The sequence below is a fragment of the Pleuronectes platessa genome, chromosome 18, assembly GCF_947347685.1.
Source record: "Pleuronectes platessa chromosome 18, fPlePla1.1, whole genome shotgun sequence".
NCBI classification, from domain to species: Eukaryota; Metazoa; Chordata; class Actinopteri; order Pleuronectiformes; family Pleuronectidae; genus Pleuronectes; species Pleuronectes platessa.
In genome coordinates, this window is record NC_070643.1 from 4,953,452 (window position 1) to 4,979,045 (window position 25,594).

The 25,594-nt window shown below is 42.3% G+C and overlaps 1 protein-coding gene across 1 annotated transcript; it reads right to left on the minus strand.

Moving 5' to 3' along the window:
* Window positions 1-14,649: 14,649 nt before the first annotated feature.
* On the minus strand, window positions 14,650-22,698 carry LOC128462149 (terminal nucleotidyltransferase 5A). The gene is made up of 2 exons (XM_053447449.1): window positions 22,113-22,698; window positions 14,650-16,334 (listed from the first exon to the last, which is right to left on the minus strand). The coding sequence occupies exons 1-2, from the start codon at window positions 22,266-22,268 to the stop codon at window positions 15,309-15,311; spliced, it is 1,182 nt and encodes a 393-aa protein (XP_053303424.1). The 5' UTR covers window positions 22,269-22,698; the 3' UTR covers window positions 14,650-15,308.
* Between the last annotated feature and the right edge of the window lie 2,896 nt (window positions 22,699-25,594).

Here is a 25,594-nt window from a genome sequence, read left to right on the forward strand (position 1 = left end):
CTGAAAGTCTTTGATTTGGAAATTTTAACAAAATAAAACTGAAACAAATCTTCACTAAAGATCCACTTACTAGCATATTTCAAGATATATCTGCCTCATAACGGACCATAAACAAGACCTAGAGCTTACAGACCTTTTGACAACCAATAGGGACACGATCTACGATTTATTTAGATTTACCAATTATTCATCATTATATAAAGGACACATGATGCGTTGTGTTACGAAATTGTCATGATTACAACATAAAAGTTAGCATTTTCTTATATCGGTGCAGTGCACACTGGGTATTTATGACACATTTAATCTGTTCTGTTTTGTTTTTTAGCAAACTTTATAAAGTCTCCTGACTTTTGAAGAGATGTAATATTATTTTAATAATATGCATCATGTAAGAATCATGGTGGAGGTCGTTGTACAGAGTCAGTGTAACATCCTAGGCATTCTCCCTCTGCTGGAGCACTGTCTGGCATCTTACTTAAACACCAGTCAATTCCTCCTCCTCAAAGGTCTTATTTAAATTTTTGACCATGAGCAGCAACAGGTACGCCACAGCTGAGAATGACAGAGATGATGTGCATGAGTTTGTGCAGCTGTAATAATGAGGTCAATCATGTGAGACAGAGATTATGACTCAGCTAATCTGAGTGACTCACTGTGTGGGCGCTGACACGGAGGGTTGCAGTGTTTGTTACACCTCCACATATTCTCTGACCCGATTCTTCAGGCAGCTGACACGACCACTGAGTCTAACATCCAACTGGGACTGATGTTATAAAACAAGAGCAATTTCTATAAAGGACAAAGAGAAGGGAGCGGTGTCTCAATTCGGAGGCCTTGCATCCTTTTGGAGGCTGCATTTTAAGGCGCGACAAGACTGTCTCAATTTAAAGGCTCCTCCAAATGCTGCCGACGAATGTTTTCTTCCACCCCAAAGCAACGGAGGCTACAGTGAATACAACTTGTACTGTAAAGCCGTCTGAGCGGTCGCCAACACAGTAAATGTACCAGTCCTTTCATCTTGAAGAGGGCATGACTTGAAACAAGTACAAATTCTATCAAATTCATATTTAAACCAGTATTAGATAATTGACTTAAACCTTTTAGCTAACCTCACTTCCAACAATGACATTTTGGAATTGTGCTGTACTTTGTACCTTAGTATACATAGCTCCACATATCTCTTTCTGTGTATTTCAGTATAGTTTGTGTCAGGATATTTAAATGAATAGCTTGACAAGTTAGAAAATACTTTTCATGTCTGTTGAGTAGCGTCAACAAAATGTGGCGTCAGGTGAAGTTAAAAGCTGAAACTATTTCTTGGTGAACACAAGAAATATTCACTTTATTTATGATTCCCAAAATGTCAATTGGGTCCTTTAATGCGATTGTCTTGAAATCAACATCCCTTACACTTTTTACATTAGTGGTCGTTGTAGATTTTTCTAGGTTTTACTGACTTAATACAGTGAGTCTGATTTTGGTACTTTGTTTATATGTCCAGACAAGGTAGATGAGCAAATGTGAAGGTTTTCATCAACTGTATTAATGTATTTCTGGCTTCAGAGAGCAGACAAATTTGTGCATATGAAAATGTCAGGGATTACGAAACTGTTTCTGAAAGCACAGTTGATCAAATAATTACCTTAGGCTCAACACCAGCTGTAGGTATTTTAAGGGTCAAGATGAGATACATGTGTTGTTTCCTCCAGGCAGGTTCAGTACCTGCAGAGGTTTAGATGGAAACAGAAGCAGGCCTGTCTTTCTCCACCTGAGCAGATCAGATGTCAGTCCCTGTTGCTTACGGCGAGTCAGAGTGAAGCCGCTGCCTTGTGGCTCATCCATCAACCTCCCCTGCTCCGCATGGACCCAATGCCTTTCATAAGGAAACATCAACACTGCTGTGAAATGTGGCCTCTCTTTGCGAGTCTTGATTTGCAGTGTGCGACTTTGGGAGATCCAGTTGAAGAGAAAATGAGGCCCAGTGCTAGCACACAGGAGGTATATGCAGTATGCATCAATTCCCTGAGACGGTCTTATTGTAATACTGCCGCCTCTTCGTGACCTACAATAGAAAAAGGGACAATCGTGGAGAAAATTAGCTTTTCTATAAACTGGTCTCAATGTCTGTCACTGGGACGGATTACCTGCGCAGTCAGAGCAATGTGTTATGACAGCCAGGCTGAAAAGCCGATGTTTCTGGGGAGGGAGAAGAAACCGAAGCAGGGGAAGCGAGCTGGGCTTTGCACTAGGCTAAGAGCTAACCCGTACAGACTAGCGCTTTAATCCTCGCCAACTCCACGTTACAAACAAGATGGATGAGATTTGGAATTACCTCATCACTATGCTTCCTGCAAACAGCTGTGTGTTATGGTGTGGTTTGATATTCCAGCCAACTTTAAGCCCCTATACCTTGAGTGACTTGTTTTTCTTGTACCTGCCTAATTTTTAATGTGAGAGTATGTGATTATATATTAACCTGAATTGATCCATGTGTGGTGAGGCCAAGTAAACGTATGCAGATGGGGAAGACTGGAGTGGAACCGCCGACCTCATGGTTAGAGGACACAGTTGTGTGGCTATAGATATTGCCATCACAGGTTGGTTTGTTTATCCACACTGCATCGGCAGTCGTGTCACTGTGAATGAGGACTCCATAAGAACACAGTTCTAACTTTTCTTGGATACGACCAGTTTGTGAATGAGCAGCATTCACAAATATAGATTCTGACACATGTGTGAGTCATGTTTAAACAGTCAGAGCAGACATAAGGCCCTCATATTGAACACCAGACAAACCTAAGTGGAAGAAAGACATCAGTGTAAAGGCATCAGCAACAGCTGTTAGTTTCTGAATTGGGTTTTCCGTGTTTTTGAGAAAAAGGCCTGTAGTCATGTTGCATTGAGATGAGGGTACTTCAGTTCATCTGTGAGGCAGCTTAAATGTGACTGGTACTGCAGCACCAGTCACTACTTTGATCATATTACTTTGTCTCATCTTACTATTGACCTTTCAGGAAGTAAGTCCTACAATCTCTGAAATGGTGTTGGCTCTACATCAAAGTTGAGAATCATGGTGTTTCTCATCCTCTCTTCCTTTCGTGTCATTTGTCCCTCCGGTCCCTCACTAATAGGATGCGAGGAGGGAGGAGTCAGTCAGAGATGTTTGCAACTCACGTGACCAAAAAAATTATTAGAGATCTCAGTGAAGCCCGAATTGGGGAGAGCTTCATACAGAAAACTGGGCTGAAGGAAAACTTCAAGTCTTTCAGCTATCAAAACACGTGAAATGATGACAGCGCAGCCATGACATCACCTCATTTCCTGACACAGGCACAGAGGTTGGTTGAACACATGCAAACAGTTATTTGAAGTGTCTTAGTTTAAAGACCCACTCAACATGACAATATCATGATACTCAAACATCTTGGACCAATGAACGGAAAGAAATTCCCCATACAATATGAAGACAAAACAACATGCTGTCATTCACATTGTACAGGAGCATTCAAATCCTAATGACACTGCAGTACCAAACTAGTTGCAATGAAACTGTGTTGATGAGGAATAAATTATAAGGGGGAACTAAGCACCATTATTTAATGTAGCAACCGATTGCCTTATGTTATTTCTACACAGTCACTATGAAATGACATCGACACGACATAGTTTCCCATACAACTGTTCTCACGTGTTTCACTAATGGGATCGAGCCGTTCAATCAGCAGAGACTTCAGCTGAAAAATGAACCAAATGAAATGACATGTGAGTCTATTTGGTGAATGATGTCATCGTGGTCGAAAGGGGGAATGGAGAGATGCCGAAGATCTGAATGAGATGAGTCGACTGAGCTCAACCAGGGCCCTGGGTTACAGTGTGGACCATCGGGACCTGAAGGGTGGGCCAAGTTCAGACAAACAGTGGGTCAGTCAAGTTGGCTGGGATATCTAATTGATTTTGAACACTGCACGGGTCAGACACAAAAACTATGTCTGTCAGGTTTGGGTCGGACTCGAACAGAAAAAATTGTGGCCCGGCCAGCTCTCTACATGGATATGGAGACTGCGACAGTTTTAATCCAACCTGGCCCGTTATTCTGTGACTCTCCCAATTTCTCTCATTTTATGCTTCTTGTCCACTGTCCAATCAATAAAATAAACATGGTGGCCATTAGTACTGTTATACTTTAAGTTACTTTCCCATTGGTTTCTCTATTCACAGCAGCAGTCAGCATAAGGGTTCAGTCATCCGGTTTAGACTGGAAGTAATTTACCGTGGAGAGCAAACATTGTTGGGAACTTAATAGTGTATTTAGTATATTTCTGGCCTTAGAGTGCTGACAAACCAGTGTTGTGCTTATGAAAATGTCAGTTATGTGTTTCTGAAAGCACAGTTGATTACATAATTCACTGTTTACCTTATGATCAACCCCAGCTGGAGTTTTTCTCTTCCTCTCTTCTAATTTACGCCTAAATTTCTGGCTCTGACAGACTGCATGAATCTCCTGTGAGTGCAATAGAGTGTCATTGATAAAGCATTTGGGCTAAGGTTCCTGAAACCTGTGAAGTTGATCATATTCTGACAAGCAACTGCAGCTAACCAGGGGTGAGTCCGACGATTATCTGAAACAGGAGGGCCAAGATGAGATTCACATTTTTCCTCCAGGCAGGTTCAGAACCCAAAGAGGTTTAGATGGAAACAGAAGCAGACCTGTGTTTCTCCTTCTGAGCAGATCAGATGTCAGACCCCTTTGGTGAAGCTGCTGTCTTGTGGATCATCCATCAACCTCCCCTGCTCAGCATGGACCCGCTGCCTCTCATAAGAAAACATTGCATGTCTTTTTCTGTCTTTATTTCCAATGTGTGAGTTTGTGATACCAGTTGAGAAGAAACTGAGGCCTGATCCCAGCACACAGGAGGTATATGCAGTATGCTTAAAATAATACATTTTCAGACCTGATGTTTTATGAGTAGACTGACTCGTTTTTTTTAACTTACATAACTTTCATCAGTATCCTGTGAACGCTATTAAAACAGCTATAGTTTGTTTTTCTGCCCCAGAAGCATGAGACCTGTTCATCTCTGAAGTGACCACCAGTAGCTATCGGTGTCACCAAATGAACCAGCACTGAAATATTTTAGTGTGCCACATTCAAGGACATACACTGTATGATATGAGACAGAGTTTGGGCCCAATTGCTGATTTGATATGAAAATTTCAGCTTTGTCGTCCATTGTTTGTCAAGCAGTGTACATTTGGGAGCAAGTATCAATATTCATTTCTGCCATGCTAGAAATTTCTATGGACCATGTTCAGGCACATAGCAGGTTGTGGAGGTCGCCGACTCAGCAGCGTGTCCCGGACATCTCCCTACCCACGCTTTCCAGCTCTTCCTGGGGCGTCCCGAGTTGTTCCAAGGTCAGGCAGGATATGTATTTCCTGCAGCAGGTTCTGGGTTTGCCTTGGGGCCTTGGGCTAATATATTACTCCAAATAGTTTTTATATCTTTTTCCGCGTTATATTATAAGTGCTACTTATTACTTTACTAATATTTTCATCTTTACTGCCTTCTGGCAGATGTTACGTTGCAAATTTTCCCACTGCGGGGCGAATAAAGGAATATCTTATCATTTCTTAACTTATCTTATGTCAGCACCTTTTTTCTAGCTGCACCTAAATTTTAATTACAGTCAGAATGAAACCAGGACATATGTGATACGTCATATGTCATATATATCCTGGTTTCCTCCTCCTCTTGCCTTGACTGACCAGAGTCTCTGCCTCTTTAGATGACTAAGTCAGTCAGGACAGCACCTTTTTTCCATTGTGTGCATTGTGAAACAAATTCATTTTTAATTCTTCCTTGACAATAGCTAGACCAATCTAGAGGGGCAACGTACAGTGTGAGCTTAAACTTGAGCTTTCAGATTTACAGTAAGTCAAACAAGCTCAGGTTTGCATGAACAGACCTGCAAGTCCAGTTTGTGTAATAACATGAAAACCAACCCTGACCTAAGAAACAGCTCAACAATAGTGGGCTAGCTTTTTCCAGATTTCCCATGTCTTTCAATCGCACCTAATTTTTTCTATCAGCAGCAGGATTCTTTCTTATTGTTTCACAAACTTGTCTTAAGACTTGTTTTTTTTCAAATCCAAATCATTCCAAATCAAGCAAAATACCCTAAGAAGTATTCCCAATTTCCTATCCCCAGTTTGCACACTCATGGTTGTTTTGGACTAAAACAGAACTTATTTTTTTGCCTTTTTGCCTGAACTAGCTGCTGCCTGCATATCGTTGGCTATGGTTAAATCAGCAGACAACCAGATGTGCTAAGGCTGTTTTTTTGTTTTAGGCTGGAGGGGTTTCGTGAGTTATATGGTATGGACCTCATGGGGAAAGATGGTATAGTCTGAGGGGCTCATATTATTATGTTATGTTGTTATATAAGCCGTCTGAGGCCAGCTGTTTAAAATGGTCCACTTGACAGTATTCGCCCAGCTGGGTGCATTAAAGGTTTGGAGTGCTTGGTGGGTCATTAATCATATGAGAGTATTATCATTGGTTATTCAAATGGAGAGGTGCCGGTTTGGCATTGAAATCCACTGCTATTGCTGATTACACTCTTGAAGCCAAAGTGAGCACCAGACAGTCAAAGCCATGAGGTATCCGAGCTCAATTCACTTTGAGCTAAGAAGATCCATATGTCAGAGAGGCAGGGGCGTGTCAGGGGCCTGACTTTTCCAGTTTGGCCTCTTTGTTTTCCATTGGCCCAGCAGTGGAGAGGAGCCTCTTGCAGTGTTAAGGGGGAACAAGCATCCCTCACATCCTCCACACCCCTTGTTAACAGCCAGTGGCCCCATTTGCACAGTTCCCATTAATATTTATGAGAGGAGAGCTACTCGCTGGGGCCCAAGGGTGACAAACAGTATGACCTTTCAGAGGGCCAGTGTTTTCTGTGTGCTGTCAGGAAGCCGGTCGGATGAGGGAAGAGTGAAACCCCGCCCATCTCCCTCTGAACCAAAATGAAAGCCGGCTGGAGTTTGGTCTGGGCAGATGTCGGTCTGATACCGTTGGTTTTTAGATGTAGCTCTGGCGTCGGCTACAGCAGCTGTCTGGAAGCGTGTGAACATATACTGTATCATCCCTGATATTTAAAAAAAAAAGAAGGAAAAAAAAAACAGTGCCATTTCAAGACATGACATTTCTATTTTGAAAATCTTTCCCAAAATTGTGTCGCGCCTTCACACAGTGTCTCTTTTTGTTTAGAGTCTACACCCTCCGTGGTCTGAGACTCTCTCTTCAAAAGTACAGTTCATTATTTTCAGTCTGGGAGTGACTCAACAGAACTTGCTGTTCAGCCCGTCTGTGGTCCAGCCCTTATTTGTCATGAAAACAGACCCAGACTTCTTTTCACTCCCTGTGATGTTGTCTGTAAATTACAGGTTCACTAATTTGTTCAAATAAAGCGGTGAGAGCATCGGATTTATCCAAGAACCTTTCTGTTCTGCTTGTTTTGGAAAAATAAATTCAGCTACTGACGGATTTACACAGCATGCGTCAGGGAAAGAAAATTATGGCCCTTTTTGACTTTGTTGATCGATTCATCACCCAGACGGTCTTTATAGGGAGTTTTTCTTTTAAGGTGTATTCTTTTTTTGTCCAGTCGATCTCAAAATAGAATATAGTAAATAAAAATGTCAATCTGGTTTCTATTTTTTACAGTTTTTGCAGAGGCATTTCTTTCTCTTAAAGTGAGAGGCTCCAGTTAACCTAACCTGCATGTTTCAACCTCCAACCTTCTAGCTCTATGCCAGCTGTTATCATATCAAACCTAATTTTGTTATCATATCCATGGCTTGTATTTATTCTGCTATAACAATTTTTGTTTCGCATTTGAATGCCATTCACATGCACAAGTGATTTACTGGAGACTATGCATGATCTTGCCAGGGGGAAATTAATAGGATAGACAAGATGGTACATGCAACACCAGCAAATTCAGAGAATGTGTGGGCATACACACATGTCAGGGCATACACAGCATCCTGAAGAGGAAGCGTAATTGCATTGGTCTATAGGTCCATCATTTATAAAGCAGACATCAAACATTTCTCAGTTTCTCAACTCAGTATCTTCATCATGTTTTGTTGTTTCAGCTCCCTGTGATGACAGTGAGTTTTGTATTATTAAATGATAATTATTATTTTAATTAGGATTGAAAATAAAAGCATCTACAACCAAAATCTAAAGGATAACCACATATGTCGTGAAAGTGGCACATTGTCATCATCAATGAAATATTTGAGATGTCAGTTCGTGAACCAGAAGAAATTTAGAACCATAAAACAGCAAAAATACATACTTAATGTATATCTTTTTCTAGAAAAAGCCTAGTTGATGATAGTCACACTCTCTATTAAAGTCACTGCAACATCTAAGGCAGTCCAGATTAAGGCCAGATTCAAATAAGGGCCCGAACAATTTATCACTACTAGCCAATAAAATCACCCAATACAAGCCTTTCACAAACATATTACCAACAGCGTTTACATCTGCCAATATGTTCTATATGAAAGATTTTATTTCGCAGGATAAACAGGTGAGAAAAGATTTTGTATTTATGTTTACGTCTTACGTAAAAAAAATCATTAATTGGAGTTCAATGTATGTGGTTGTATTTGTACTTTGTTAATATTTGTTTAATTAATTAAACAAACATTGCAATTCTCAGCTACATTTCTTTGTCACAAGGGTTTTATAACAGCATCTGAAGGATGAAGGATGGAGATTACATTACATTACATTACATTTCATTTAGCTGACGCTTTTATCCAAAGCGACTTACAATAAGTGCTTTCAACCCCGAGGGTACATACCCAGAACAACACACACTCGCCCGCTCCTGGTATTTCATGATGGCCTGATACGGTGATGATTTAAAAAATGTACGTGACGTTCACTCACGTTCATCGTTACGTTCACGTTAATAATATGAAAACTGATTCGTTAAGTTCAGCGTTCGCTAAACATATGCACAACATTGTACTGTACAGCCACTGCAGAGGGGCCGAAGAGCCGTGGGTGGCTGAACCCTGTGTGGAACCGAATTTCTATGGTGTATTGGACGTTTTTGTGGCAGCAGTGTCCATCACTTTTAGCTGTCCCATGGAAACACTTCCGTTGTGTTGTGGCCTCTTCTTGCTGCGCGTTTGGCTTCTTGCTGCGCGTTTGGCTTCTTGCAACGCGTTACGGTATTTGCTGCGCGTTTCTCTATTTGCAGCTCGTTCCGGTATTTGCAGCGCTTTTCTCTTTTTGCAGCGCGTTGCTGTAATGTGTTGTGTTGTGTTGTGAAATTGATGAAGATGTTTTTTTACTTTGCTGGTGTTTTGTCAACTTGCATGTGTTTTCTTAAGTTGCCTTTCGTTGAGCTTTCAGGGCCACCGTAGAAAAGGGTCGTTAACGAATATTTTTCGTTATCGTTTTCGTCAACGAAATTAACACTGAGACACAGATCCTCTCCAAGTTACCCTATAAGTGCGTTCATTGAGGTAGGAAGATAGCAGGGAGAGAGCAGAGCCTGACACACCCAGGTCCTGAAGGGAGGAAATAAGGATCTGGTGGTTCACTGTGTCAAATGCAGCAGAGAGGTCTAGAAGGATGAGGACAGAGGAGAGAGAGGCTGCTCTAGCAGTGTGAAGCTGCTCAGAGACAGCAAGGAGGGCAGTCTCAGTTGAGTGACCTGCCTTGAAACCAGACTGGTGAGGGTCAAGAAGATTATTGTGGTTAAGATAGGAGGAGAGTTGATTAAAGATAGCACGCTCAAGAGTTTTGGAAACAAAGGGAAGAAGAGAGACAGGTCTGTAGTTATTTACTTCAGACGGGTCAAGGGTGGGTTTCTTCAGGAGAGGATTTATTCTTGCCTCCTTCAGAGAATTAGGGAAACAGCCAGTTGACAGGGAAGTGTTGATAAGATGGGTAAGAAAAGGAAGAAGGTCAGGGGCAATAGACTGGAGAATGTGAGAAGGGATGGGGTCAAGGGGGCAGGTGGTTGGGCGGGCGGAGGTTACCAAGGTCAGAACCTGATTGGGAGACATGGGGGTGAAAGAGGAAAGCGAAGGTGATGAAGATGAAGTTGATGGAACTGTGCTTATAGAAGGAGGATCCGAAAATGAAGAGCGTATGTCATCTATCTTTTTTGTAAAGTAGTTGACAAAGTGGCTTGGTAGAAGGGAGGAAGGAGGAGGGGGACTGGGGGGGTCGAGGAGGTTGGAAAAGATGGAGAAGAGTTTTTTGGGGTTAGAAAATTACGATTGAATTGCAGTTTGGTAAAAAGTGCTTTTGGCTGCAGAAATAGAGGCAGAAAAAGAGGAGAGAACAGACTGATAAGCGAGCAGGTCGACCAGGTGTTTCGATTTCCGCCATTTCCTTTCTGATGCTCGCATAGTGGCTCTGACGGCACGCACCGAGTCAGACAACCAAGGCGTGGAGACTTGCGGACCTGTCGTGACAGGTCCGCAAGTCTCCACGCAAGTCTGCAAGTCTGTGTTGTTAAGATCTCCACAGACCGTGGAGATCTCCTTCCAGGAAATGCAGGCCATCTGCGCGTCCTTGTATTCCATCAATGACGGGTTATACACGTGGTCATACTTTCGGATCTCTTCTGCCAAACGCTCTTCTATTTGGTCCATATTCGTTCTTCTAAATCTTCCATAGTTTCTGCCGGTATTATGTGGCATGAAACCGGAAATTTGACTCCGGAAAGGACGTAGTAGGCAGACCAATCACAGCCTTGCTGGCTGCGTGAGGCTTGCACGCAAGGGGCTCTTGCGCTTGCGTGTCCCTGAAAACGCAGAAGCATGCGCCGGCCTTGAGGAATCATTGCCAAATTTTTCACATATATATTTTTATATATATATTGGATGATAGATTGGTTATTGAAGGGGGGGGTTCTCCCCGTAAATATCAGTAATGGTTGTGCTCTATTCCAGATATTGCTGCTCTGCTGTTGTTTCCAAGGTCAAGAATAAACCCTCAACCTCAGAATCTGACTACTTGTGATATTATATCCCTCAATCAGTCCATCTGAGTAAAGAGGGAATGCATGGCTTTCCTGAATTGAATACGTTTTTCTTGCTTGGGGATTTTTATGCTTTTAATGTAAATATCATGAATTTTCACCTTTGACTGATAGAAGTCTCCCCAATAAACACGTATTTAACTCATTTAGTGGCTCAGGGAAATGCCTCAAAAGCCAGAGGTGAATACATAGTTTTTATTGCCTGCTGTATGGCACAGGCAAGCCCATTGCATTTTAGGACAACAAATAAACATCACCATAGTGAAGCAGCTCGGAATATCCACAGATCCTCCAAATAGAAGTCTGTGATTTCCTGGGACCCTCTTGCTAACGACATGATGATGAATGGAACATTGCCACCCACTCCAGTAAAACCAGCTTTATGAGACAAGACTTGCACCATTCCTTCATTCTTCAGCTGTAAAGACTGAAATTAGTTTCAATCTGCTTCAATCATTCTTGAATAAAAAAAACTTTATTTGCTTTTGTTGTATCTCAATCTTGGATTTTTGCACATATGGTACTTTTATGGAACTTGGCAACAATAAAAACTGGGAAAACATCGTAACTTTGATATTAAATATGTCTTTTGATTTGTTGATTTCCTCCCTCATTCATTTTCACCCCTTTTCCTATGATAAATAATCATTTATCCTCCTACTTCAGGCATGCTCTTTAAAGTTCACTGCGTTCAGTTGTGTTTGAAAAGATTCAGCCACCCGTGTTGCATCTGAGAAAATTTGTTTTTCTTTCACTATCTCCAAAGGCGGCCAATATGCCCAGACAGGGAGCTAAGTTGACGATGGTGAACGGCCTGCTACACTGGAGACCACTCGCAGCTCCAAAACCCATCCTGACCCTTCCCATCATGCCCCAGGTGGTATCTCTCACTACCAAGGATGACGCTCCCATAATCTAATCAGACGCGCAAACCTAACCCGTTTCCAAACAAAGTACACACTGGAGTTTTTAGACACAGATTACTCTCCGCAGCAGACTGACACAGAATGGTGGGATGAAATGATAACAGGACCTTTTCAGCTCCGGTGTTGGTGGTGGGAGTCAAACACACAGAGGCCCACCCACGTAGACTAGAGGGCCTGGGGTGAGGAGGCCAAGCTGTTGAGGGCTGATGTGAACTGTGGAACAGTATGAACCACATTGCTTACCACAGTGTCATATTTATCTGTGGTATTTGTCCAGGAAAAACAAGTGTGGCTATCTTGCCTTAAGTCTATCGTGATTTCGAAAACACTTCAGCTGCTATTAGAGAAACTGTGTTGAAGCAGAAATTGGCAAAAACCCTACATTAACTTTTAAAGTTAATTTTGATCCTGATCAATATTTGATCTAAAAACTAAAATCAAAAGTCTACAGCCAATGCGAGCTACTCTTTAGCTGCTCTCAGACATGCACTGAATTCCTTTACAACATAACTACATTTGGATGTATATTATATATTTTGGGCTGTACGTGAGAATGCAAATGTCTGAGTCAATTGCACTGGATGTTTTGCAAAACTTTTCCTGCCACCCGCTTGTAAAATATCCGGAAAATGTCAACGTTAGCCCTCACCATGAATGAGTGAGCACGATGAAAGATCAAAAATAATACAAATATCCAAATGAAAAGGAGGAGCCATAAACATAAAAGACTGAGATGACGATTTCAATTTGGAAAGAGTTTTTTGTGAAAAGGGCCGACACCGGTGTCAATGTGCTGCAAATAAAAACATATAATTTCAGCAGAATTGATCTGTCATATCCTGCCTCCTATTTTGGTCATATTTCTGTTGTTATGAATGCATCTGAACCGGACAATCTCCTGATGTGTTGTTCATATTTGAAAGGCAAAGACTAGAAAATTGGGCATGACAGTTTCCAGAGTGCATGTGTGAAATCAGCTTGAGAGTCTGGTGTGGCACAGCAGCAACAGAGCTAGATACTACCTTCAGCTTCCTGCTATGATCACACAATAACAATGTTAAAGTTTTCATGTATTAAAGGATGGAAAATATAATATTTAAAAGTACAAAAGTACAGCTGAGTTACTCTGTCATATTAGTGTCGGATAAACTGAAGGTTTGGCCTTATTTTGGCACTTGATGACAAATAGGGAGAAATTATAATCCAGTCCAATCAAAAATTGGCCATACTGATGGTTTTAGGTGAAAGAATGTGCATAATTTGAGACATGTGGTGCAATCAAACGTAGTTTTTGTAAAATCCCTGTCGCAACATCGCTTTGGACAAAACATTATTAAAAATATGAAAGAAACCATAATATTACATTCTGTTACATTGTGTGATATTTGCCCTTCCAAACAGCCCTGGAATGATGCTCTGGGTTGAAGCTACCCTTGGGGAAACCAAGGTAATACCTAATATTTAAACCCAATAGCTGTTGAGACATTTCACTAAAAGAAAAAGGTTGCTAGTGTCCGAGGATAACAAAATTCAACAGGAGTGATCGAAGTTTACAAGACATCCATCCAGTAGTTGTTGAGAGTTAATCTGGACCAAAGTTGTGACGCAAAAGAGCAACACACCAGCATGTTCTGGGTGAAAATTAACATGAGCCAATCAATCTTCACAATGTTTCCGGAAATGCTCCTCACAGCTCACTTGTTGACTCTTAGGGTCAGGCCACCAGGCGCAGGAATCAGTGGTTTGTTAAAGATAAGACAAGCTCCATCTCAGCTGCAGGAACTCTCCAGAGGCGTCTCAGGCTTCTTTAAATGTTTCTGTAGCCGTTAAGAGACAAGTCTGACAGCTAACCCTTGGAGGGAGATTTCCCTTGCCACATGTATATCTCGCCCATGAATCACTCTGACTTACACTTTGCTTCCAAATTAATTTTTTAGAAAGAATTCAGTGAGAGCTCCAGCGTTCCAGCATTTGCTTTATGTTCACACTCTTTCTGTCACCATCAGAGGAGACAGCTTGCTAGTGTGTGTCCCAGCGACATGCTCCTCTAAATCTCAAGGGAATCGTCCCCCATGCAAAAGTAATTAGGATAAAATGTCTTGTGGGAGGAATGCTGCTCTAGGAGAGGATGAATTACTGAACTGTTTGGATCATCCAGGAAGTGAAGTGCTGGAACAGTTGCTGAAAAGCCAGCAGACCCATTTCACCACCTGGTTCTCAGCTGCCCCCTCATAGCTCCACTCGTCCAAGACAAGCAACAGCAATCTCCCCTTTCTTGAAATGAGGCCAAGGAAACCCCTCGGTGGATGCACAAGTGGACGGAAATGGCTAATGTATAGGGCTCAGACTATTTGGGGGGTGGGGGTGGAGGGGATGCACAGAGCTTAAACAAGTAAGTGTTTGTTTCAGGCCAGTCAGTGTTTGGCTGATGGAGCACAGACAACACACTGTGGAGCTTGTCTGTGATTGAGGAAGATAGTGAAGGGTAGATAATTTAGGAGAGGTCTATAGAGACATAGAAACGGAGACAGTGAGATGGGGAGATGGAGAGTGCATTCATGGCGCACATCCCCAGAATAATTTAAAGTCAACTGGAGCATACGTCCTCATCCTCCTTGGAGGAAAAAAGAAAAGAAGACAACATCTTTATATTTTTTTGTCATTTTTTTAATGATTTAAAAACAAATACCTTGACCATTGATATACAAATGTACAGTAACCTGGATGAAAAAAAGTTTCAAAAACAGTTCTTACATTGTAACTTCTATATAGACATTTGTCAATTTCAGGCACTTGGAACCACATACAGTCTCTGTTTGTCATGCTACACAAGAAAAGTATTTCTTTGGTCCTTAATCTCTCTCATTCAGGTGAGCTGAAACCACAGACAGAACGAAAAACAGCTTTCTGGTTTCGTACCAAGTATTTACATTTTATTAAAGAAACAATAAACGAGCCTCCATCCGACCAGAAACAGAACTAGCAAAGTTCCTCTGTCATATATCAACCCTTCATTTGTCCATGCGTGTCCACACTGGTTATAAAATGCCAACAGAATAAGACTATAATTTGAATGGCTCAAATGAGAATTCTTTACAGCAGTATTAATCAATATAACTTAGTGGAATGGTTTCGATATAAGAGTTGGCAAAAAAAAAAAAAGAAACATAAATTTATTTTTGTCCACACTGGGCCTTATAGCAAAAAAGTCCAGTTGCAACAGATCTACCAAGCACAAGAAGTGCTCAGCTTACATCAATGTAAAGTTAAAATGGAAATCTCTCCAGACACCATAAGTCATTGTTCAGCTGCAAGGCAGCCATGTTTGATAAGAGTTACTGAATGTGGCCATGGGTGACTGAACTTGTGCCACATAGTAATTGCTGAAGTTGACATCTCTGACATAGGGAGCTGGCTGGTAGTAGCAGGTGATGTTGGCCAGAGCAGGGATAGCATTCTGTTCTGCCATTACACGCAGTGCCAAGGCGGAAATAAGGGCCAGCGTCTGTCTGCGCTCATGGCCCATCAGACACACAGTGCTCTCGTCCACCACCTGTCTCAGCGTCACCAGGTATGCATAGCGCTTGTTCTCCATGCCCGCAAAGTGGTTCTGCAGATAGCCCTCAAGTTTCCTGTGCTGCTCAGATATGTCAGGGAAGTCAATGAAGAAGCGCGAGCACATGTAGCGCTGCATCTGTTTCATCTGCGTCTCACAGGACGACCGAAAGCCTCGCACCAGCAGGTGACAGTACTTGAGCAGCCCACCGCCTCGGATTTCTTCTGGGCTGCGGGTGGCGATAGTCTGGGAGCGAAGGTGACCCAGAGCCTCCTCAAAGTCTCCATACATGCTCTCCCCCTGCACCGTGGGGTGGAAGGTCTCAGACATGGCCGTCTCTGAGCACCGGTCAAAGAGCAGCAATGAGTCCAGAGTGATCTGGAAGGAATCAACACTGAACTCAAACTGTCGCCTCAGGGAGTCTACAAACTTTAGCTCCACGTTCTTGCCGGTGTTGTTGGACAGTGAGATGAGGCTCCAACGGTCTGTGTCATTGCAAACTTTCACCAGTTTCTGCACATACGCCTCCCTCAGGGTGAGGGCTGTCATTCGGTCCCTGCTCACCCCTTCAGGCAAGAAGTCCACCAGGCAGTCCAGCACCACATCTTTTACCACCCGGAAAGTTTTGTCACCAGTTAGATTTAGGCCAAAGATCAGGTCCAGGTCTTTGTAGCCAAGACCATTGTCCGGGTGCAGCACATGGCTGGCTGCCGAGCCGTTCAGCTTCACGTCACGGACCTCCACGCCCCGCTCCTCCAGTCGAGCCCTGACCACCTGAGAGATACAGAGACAGAAAGGAAAAATTAAATGATCTGTATCCACAAAAAATGATATCAGCAGAGTCTGACTCAGAAAACACAAGTTTGAACATGCAAACAAGCAGCTGCTCTGCCCTATACAATAAAGAAACCGACATGCTATCATGTGAAAATAAGGCAATTTTTCAAAAAGTAAAAACTTTGACAAAATCATAAATCTTTTAGATATATATTTAATTGCAGGTTAATCGAGAATCTAAATGCAGGAAAAGCCAGTGGCAGTTTCCTGAGGTAGATAATCTTTCATTATATTGTTGGAGGACAGTTTGTCAACATAGTGTCTGTGATCCTGCAGACACAGAATCAATAACCACAACTGATCCTGTTGCCAGAGGGTGCCCAACTTAATGTACAACACAGCTCTAATTATTTCAATACCTGAATTAGCAAACGTATATAACTTTAGCAAAACAGGGATAAGCTGTGACGGGCTACATGTCAGCACCTGTCTGCTCCACATTCACAAAGCAGTGAACTTTTCAACAGCCTATATTGAAAGGAAATGCGAGCCCATTGGTGTTGGACAAACACTCTTTGGAAAGCAAGAGGTTTTATCTGATTATTGGAGCACACACCAAGCATGCACTGCTGCGATGCCTGGGAAAACTGCTGAGCTACAGACAGCTGAGACGTTGCTTCACTCGAATGACACAGGGCGGAGAAAACAACTAAACAGGAAATCCAAAACACAGCTGTCCATTAGAAATCTTTCACAGCCATCAGTCTATGCAGGCTAACCTTTATCCAGACAGCCATGTAATCCTGCATATTAAACTTTTATTGCTGTAATCTCAATCCAATAAATCTCTCGTCAATAAAGCTCCACTGTGTGACAGCTTCAAAGGATGGACATGTGCTAATCTGTAGTTTTTCTTGCATATTTTCTTATGGGTTTCAGAACCTAGGTACTTTTTTAGTTGCAATTTTTTTTTCCCTCCCTTTGATCACACCTGCTGTCGTCTCTTCAGGGTCATCACTTTTGCGGCAAACTGTATCAGCTCTCAGAGTTGTCATCCTATTTCAGGCCCTGGTGTTAAAGGTATGAGTCAAATTTCCAGTTTCCAATTTTTGCATCTTTGTCAAGTATGGAGTTGGCCTTTAGCCTGTAGCCTAGTTTACCACAGGGGAAACAATGTAACTAGCTCTTTTCAAAATATAATGATACATCAATAAATAAAACTGTCGCTCCCATTTGTACATGCTGTGTCCGGTTGTTTAAACTGCACAAAGAGATATTTGGATTTAGTGTTAGTTATGCAATACCTGTGAGTAATGCTGTTAGCTAGCAAACTTAATATTAATAGAAGTTTTAAAAAAAAGTTACACAAAACAACTTGCCCTCACACACACTTAATTTTTGCTTTTATTTTGAGCTCCATGCTAGCTGCTTCCCTTAGCCTTCACTGTTAATACTATGCTTGACTTATACATATGGTTCTGTATACAGGCTTCCTTCAAAAACCTAATTTTATTTTAATACATATACATTTATCTGCCAGTTTTCTGCCACCTAAACCTTGAGAGAGAATAGAAGACTTGAGAATATTAAAACCAAGCTATCCATATTGAACGGTGTAACAAAACTGAACAGAGAAACCATATAAGTACAAACTCCAATGGGCTAGAGTGAAAATACACAGAGCTCTTGACGCATTGCAGAAAAGTTGAGTTGGTATTCTTTCACTATCCAGCAAAGGGAAACCCGCAGCAGTATTGGCTCTGATCTCACACTTAAACAGTTGGTCCGAGTTAACGGCACGCCATAATCTGCCCGTCTGGGGGTCCTGAAAACAGCGTGTTGGCGAAACACAGTTCCAACAGCCCCACCATCCTTCAGCACTCATAAAGTAGGTTCGTACGTTTCCTACATGACAGACTGGCACCTGAGTCGAGCGAGGGAGACACTTCCGCTGACGTCCGAGCAGAAAAACCTTGTAAAAAAAACCGCAAACACACCAGACTGTCTGGTGTTGACAACGCCTTGGCGACACATTACAGTCTCTCCACTCTCCGGCCCAAGGCGCAATAGTTTCCTTGAGCACTTCATTTAAGCGGTGGCCTAAATGCGCTTTTATTATGGCCGCTTTAAATGACCCAGCCATTTACCAGTCCATGGTACCCTGGACGCTAATAAGAGCTCTGGGCAGCGAGTCAGATCATCCCTGTGCCAAGGAAATGGCGACAGCAAATGAGAAGTTACAAGCCCCTGACCTTCGCATCCATTCCAGAACTAATCCAGCCCGTCAGTTGTACAGTAGCTTGGCAGGCAGCGGGGGTCTGATGATGATTGCTTTTCCCCTCCTTGAATTTCCTATGCAAGGGTGGTCATTTCCCTCGAATGCTTATACCAGAATGAGTCACGAGCTGAAACGTGAAGCCGTTTCTCCTCTGTGTGATGCACTGTGTGTTTTCAGTGAAGGATTTCTTCGTGTGCTTCAAGGGTTCACAGACCTTTTTAATGTCCAGGATTGGATCCAAAGGACCCATTTGAGGATGCTTTAGAAGATTCATGGAGCTAGCCAAGAAAGATAAAACGGCTGAGAGTAAAAGCTATGGTAAGAGTAGTTATCCTTATATAGCCTGAAGCTGTGTCTGAGATTTACTAGTAAAATAAAGCTATTTCCAATCTTGTCATCTACCCTGCAACCAGCGCAAAAAGGCTCACACAACATCATATTTGTGTTAGTAATGTGTTGAACTCCATGTTACAAAGCCATGCTCCTTCGTCGTAAAGTCTAGCATTTTCAAAGGAAGATATAAAGTAATGGATTGTTTTTTGGTGTGATATTTAAAGAACAAATATAGACAGTGAACCCTCACTGAGCAGCATCATCCATTTTGGCATTAAGAGACAGTATTAAACAAAGACACTCCAATTGAACTAAATCCAAATTAAGTGTTACCATCAATGCTGTCCCCTGAGTTTTGATCCCTGAGAAGCACCATGACGTGCAAGAATCTGAACTGACAGCCAATAATTGGATGCGAACTGCCAAAGAAAAATCATTACCAAACAACCAGACTTCTTCCTAGGTTACCTTCTCTGGGGACCACTGGAAGCATGTGGTGTCTTCATGTTGCTCAATCTCACAACAATAGTCTAGTGAGGAGTTAGTTTACAGTCTGGCAATGGCCACAGTGGAGTCAGGCGACTGGTTTTCATTTACCACAGTCATACGTCGCCTGACCCACAACCCCAGTGTTATTACAGGCACTACTCCACTACTCGCTTTCTGCTCCAAATTAGGACAACTCACTACCATGCAGGAAGGTGGATTATTAATTCCGGTTAAAAAAGAAAGAAAAAACACGAAAGCACAATGGTGGGAGCAGGGCACTGAACAGAAAACACGAAAAAGAAAGATACCATGGGGTCCAAAATCTAAAATGGATTTCCCATTCAAAAACAGTGGTCTCAGACAATTAGACCCCCTTCTATGTACTGTAGACACAAAGATTGAGTTAAAATATGATAGTTTGGAGAGCTGGAATAAGAAACAACCCTTTTAGTGGCCAACAAAAACACACTGGCCCCAATACACCCCCCCCCCCCAACCCAACACACAAACGAAAATAAATTACGTAAGACATGACACACACATGAGTATCTGGGATTATCATCATGTCGTATAATGCTACCAAGTGCATAAACTACATAGGGCCTGCATGCAGGTATGGTCTGCTGAGGGAAAAATGTATGTCCCCCAATTATACCGACTGTGGGTTGATGACTGCCAGCATTAAATAAAGTACAGACTACAGAAGTGTCAGTAACAGTAAAAGTTTTCCTTCACTGCTCCCATGGCTCACTCACGACCAGACCACAAGCAGATGTTTTTTTAAATGTGGCCCCCAGACAAACCCACCACTGAGAGGGGCTCCTCTGACTCTCCGGGAGCGTGATCGCCTTACCCAATACGTGATGACAGGACGGGCTCCGAAATCATCTCTATCTGTCTCAGGTAGACCGCTCTGTCTGGTGCCAAGGCTAAAAATACATGGAATTTAAGGAGCAGACTGGTCTTTTGTGGGTGCATGTTTTAGCCCAGTTACCATGAATCATAAATACCTCACATTGCTGTCAACCATTTTTCAAAACATATCATAGTGGTTTTGATCTCTCAATGTGTTTTTCCTTCCTTCCTTCCCGGCAGCCACTGGTTCCCATTTGTGTCCATATGGTATGAAAATCAGAAACCTGACACCTGCTCAACATATTCCATGGCAGAGAACATGGCATCTAATTTTATATTTCGCAAATGAATGTTGTCGCAGACTTTGCAGATCTCTACATACATGTGCATTTTGCTAATGAAATTGACAACAGCATTGTTTTGGAAAGACATTTAAGTGTAGAAGTGAGTATATTTATATGTAATAAATGTGCTATGACAGCACAGAGGCAGTGCTTGGCATAGGCACTAGACAGGGCTCTAGCTGAGATATGGGTCATTTGAATTACTAATGGCTAGTGTTATCTTAAACTGACGAAATGCGATGCTATACAACCTGAAATTTGGTTGCTAACTAAAAAGATAAAAAATTTGTGTTGAGTAAACGATAATCAGACCTTTTACAAAAAAACTACTCTGAATGACTCAAATGTGTATCATTGTACTCTGGGTCATGCTCCATCCAACATGCTAACACGCGAGCTATCAGGCAGGACAGATACTGAGGACAGACCCTGTGGCCTCTCATCAGCAGTGGGCTGGTTTTCCAAGAGCTGGCCTTTAAAAGCTCTCTGGAAAGAAAGAAAGAAAGTTAGGGTGTCCCTGCTGTCTACCGGATTGTGTTGTTAAGGAACGACATTAGTGGGGATGCTCAGTGCAGATGGTTTGGCCCCCATGATTATAGAGGAACTTGAAATGTTACGTATGTGTGGGTGAGGGTCTTTCTTCCCCGCAGGAGCACCATAGGAAATATGAATCACCCAAGTGAAATATGAACCACAGATTACAGGCAAATATATTCAAATATAATAACGTCAAGGAAAATTGCATCCCAGACCTTTCCCCCTTAATGTCTCATTCCTAGTTAATGCAGCTCAGTTAGTATCTCTCCCTCATTTTCACGAGAGCTGTGAAAAAAAATGACTTAAGGAGCAAGGGGCATTAGTGAGCTAGTGGAAAACTGAAGTAACACACTGTTAGGTCATCCCCCACTCTTATGTCTGTGTTGAGATTAAGGGTGATCCAATGTCTTCTTTTTTTTCAACTCTGACACAAAACCACTGCACAAGAACAAGCAGCTTCAAACTATGTGATTCCGCGCAAGAAAAGTGAAACAAGCAAAGGACATTTTTACATCCTCGCTTCAGCAACAAGTGAATTCACTTTCTTTTAAAGAAACCTGTTATCCAGTGAAGAGTCATGTGACCCGATGCAGAGACACTATTCTTGGGACAGAACTAAATTGTTATGGGAACTTTCAACAAGTTAGTGTCTGGTCCAACAAAAGGTATCATGACAGATAATGAATCCATGTTAGCTGATTTGTCGCATGATTACTGACTATCTGAAAGATATAGGAGGGGGTTGATGGGTTTCTTCAACCAAATCTGCTTATTGTAAAGAATTCAAAACTTGCCTTTTTCTTTAAAAAATGAGAGAAAAGAACATTATTTCTTCATTTCGATTGTGATCCACGTTTTTATTCCCCTTATCCATCACAAGTGTCATGCAGCCTCATATAGAGCTTAACTCCGAGGAGCTGTGTGGATTGAGGATCTCACCTGGACGATCTGCCGGGGCTGCACTGACAGCGTGGGGAAGTTTCCGCGGCCGTGGATCGGGACGCTCTCCCCCAGGATGGCGTCCAGACGCCGCACCTGATCCCAGGACAGCACGCTGACCCGCCGAACCTGCTCCGAGGCATCAACGGAGGACATGACGACCGCACTGAACAGGACGTCCGGAGAATGTGATCGGGTTGTTCGGACAATCCTCGTCTCTTCTCTCCCAGGTGATGTTGGTGAGTGGTGACCGTGGATGAGGTGCGTAAAAGCGGACAGCGCGTCTTCGCCTGGATCAACGTTTCAGAAGGCTCCAAAGTGAGATGAAGTGATGGGAAAGTGTGATCGAGTGTCTAGCATGTCCACAACTGAAAGCCTGAGTCCTCCTCTCTGTCTCAGCCCGACTGTCCCTCTGCGTGTCTCCACTGTCTCTGCTCAGGTTAGAGCCGCATCTGCGCTTTTACCGAGCCGGGATTAAAACGAGCCTCCCCATTGGCTGGACAGAGATTTATGAGGCTTCAATGTACTACGGAGGACTACAATCAGCCTACACACACACACACACACACGCACACGCACACGCACACGCACACGCACACACACACGCACACTTCCCATGCGTCAGACGCTAGGTTCAAGGACTGTAGGAAATATGATAATTACTAGTTAAGCGCAATTAAATTATCTGGAACGCAGCACGCAAAGTTTTTAAGTAAGTAAGCATAAGTAAAAACGTGTGAAGCAAAACTACAAATAAAGAGACAAAAAGTTGAAGTAATCACTTCAACGTAAAAGTGCCACATAAACTTTTCTACTTAAGAAAAAGTATAGGCACTTGCTGTAATATATACTTAAAGTATTCAAAGTAAAAATCCCTAGACATATAGCAGCAGTACATTTGTGTTTGAAACAAGAATAATACAGGTTCTTACATATTACTAAAGAATGATGGAGATGATGCTGCTGAAAACAATTTGCATTGCCATATTAACTCATGGTTGAGTTGAGAACATTGCAGATATGAGCTCGACACAGAACATAATCAGCTAAAGTGACAGTACAGTTTAATAACCGGACCTACTGATAAATAATGTGAAGATGTAACACACGTTGTTTTTTTTAAATGGCCAACATGAGATGTTCTCTACACAAATAGAGCCTGTTTACTTGAATTTAAGTGTGTTTGCTGATATAACTTGAAACTGGATTTGTATATTTGCATCATATAGAGGATGACACATAGCAGCTTTGGTCCTAAACTGCAAATCACAAAGATATCAAATCTCAAAGAAGAAAAACACAAACAGCAAAGCAAAAAACACAACAACATATCACAATGTATGTACAATGGCAAATAAGGAAACACATTGGCAAACCTTGCAAAATGTGGTTTATAATTTGTTACTGTGTTTTTTTGAATGGTTGTTGTGTTTTGTGATTTTTCCGTTGCGTGTTCCCATTTGTTGTTGTGATTTGCACTCCGGAACCACCACACTTTCAGAATAAAAGGACGCCTTCGCAATCCCAGAATAGATCAGTTGGACGAGCAGAGGCTAATTGGCTTAATAAAAACTGCCTAATGTTCAGGAACCATTTGTGGTCAGAACTGAGCTTTGGATCCACCCATGAAAATGGGGGAGGAAATCATTAAATGGTAAACATCACTCCCACTCATTTCAAAGAAGATCCATGTTTGGCCGGATTACGGAACATTCTCCGAACACAATGTCTTGATTTGCTTCTGGAGGCATTTTCATCACAAAAATGAACAAACAATGAATGAAACCTTCAACCTATAAATAGGCTACTTCCTGGTTCAGAGATGCTCATCAGCGACTCCACCACTGCCACTGGGCTCCAGCTGATCAACACAACTAATGCAGATGGAAGTTAAAGGTTGCCAGGTCATAGTAGAGTATATACAAACAATGACTGACATCTTTGCAGAAAACACAAAAATCTAGAAACTCATATGTTGCTAGTAAGGAGAGGGGAATTAGAAGTTAGATAATTTGAAATGGGTTAATATTGATAGAGACATCAACTAATGTCCAGACACAAATCTACACCCAGGCTAGTATGTGGGGTGAAGGAGGAATCCTACACAATACAACTATGATGAAATATTTGTGAATAAATATCTTGCTAAATGATATTTCAACTATATTTACTCTTCTTGCGTTAATGTCAAAGCACTTTGTAAACTCCACAATAAAACACAGTAAATTAAATGTATCATAGAAACTTATACCAAACCATAATACTGCTAATGTTCAGCTTGACATTGTTGTGATCAGCTCACTCGTCTCATAAATATTGCCTGTGCAATTTGGTTGCAGATTAAGATGTAACCGTTTAATTTGACCTGAAAGACCATATAGGTAATTTGTCTTCATATACAACCCATTGGAGCATCTCTGGAAATAGCTGGTTACAATAATAAACACGCTTAGTGGGCCGGGCAGCTAGCCTGACGTTGTCAGACTCACAATTCTAGTCAGAATGTGAGTCTGAGACCGCTCCATTGGGCTGTGATTATGGGGCGTGTTTCAACTGACCTGGAAGTAAAATTCTTCTTCGCTCAATTGGATAGACCTACAACCAATCAGAGCAACGTAGTATGTGACGCTTCAGCGCAGCGCCAAGCCTTAAATAACAGCTGGCTCCCATCCACTCCCATGTTAAAACTTTGTGCCGGTCACACCGGAGGCTGAAGCACCGCGAGGCAGATAGGCGCAGCGCGGTGCTTCAGCCTCCGGTGTGACTGGCACAAAGCCGTGCAGCGATCTACTGGATCAACGGGTGATATTATTAGCGCTGCCCGGCGGTTCAGCGTCGCTTCAGTGTCCGTTGTGAACAGCCAAGCGCCGGGGCGATAGGGATTAACGTGGTGCTTTGGCGTCGCCTCCGCGTTCTGTGTTCCTCTTTCAAAATGAATGCGCTGTCGATGTCTTCTAAAACAGACTCAATGGCAGCATCTACACATCTCAGCTCGCCAGCGGCAGGCATGTTTGTTGAAAACGAATTCAACCCAAGGGCACTTTGATGACGTGGTTGATTACGTTACCGTTGATCATCTGTCAATCATCGTATAAAGCCCGCCCTGACAATCTGATTGGCCCGGTCGGGCATAATTTTTTCCCAACGGAGCGACTCCAGACCGAACTGCCCGACCTAAAATGTTGTGGGAGGAGCTAAATTCGTCTGGCATCCAGGCTACCGGGCAGCAGCACTCTGCAGTTAAGCCTATAGAATCATGGTTTGTTTACAAAAACAACTTTGTCAGGTTTAGGAAAAGATCGGGGTGTGAATCAAAGTAAGCACTTCCTTCTGATTACAGCATGTACTTTGTCATGGTTACAACAATAAAAGCATGGTTAAGGTTGTGGAATAATCATGGATTAAAGTAACAACATAGACTATTGGTTTCACACAGGGAACTATCAACTGGCCACTGTGTAAAAGTCCTGTGTTTGTGTTGA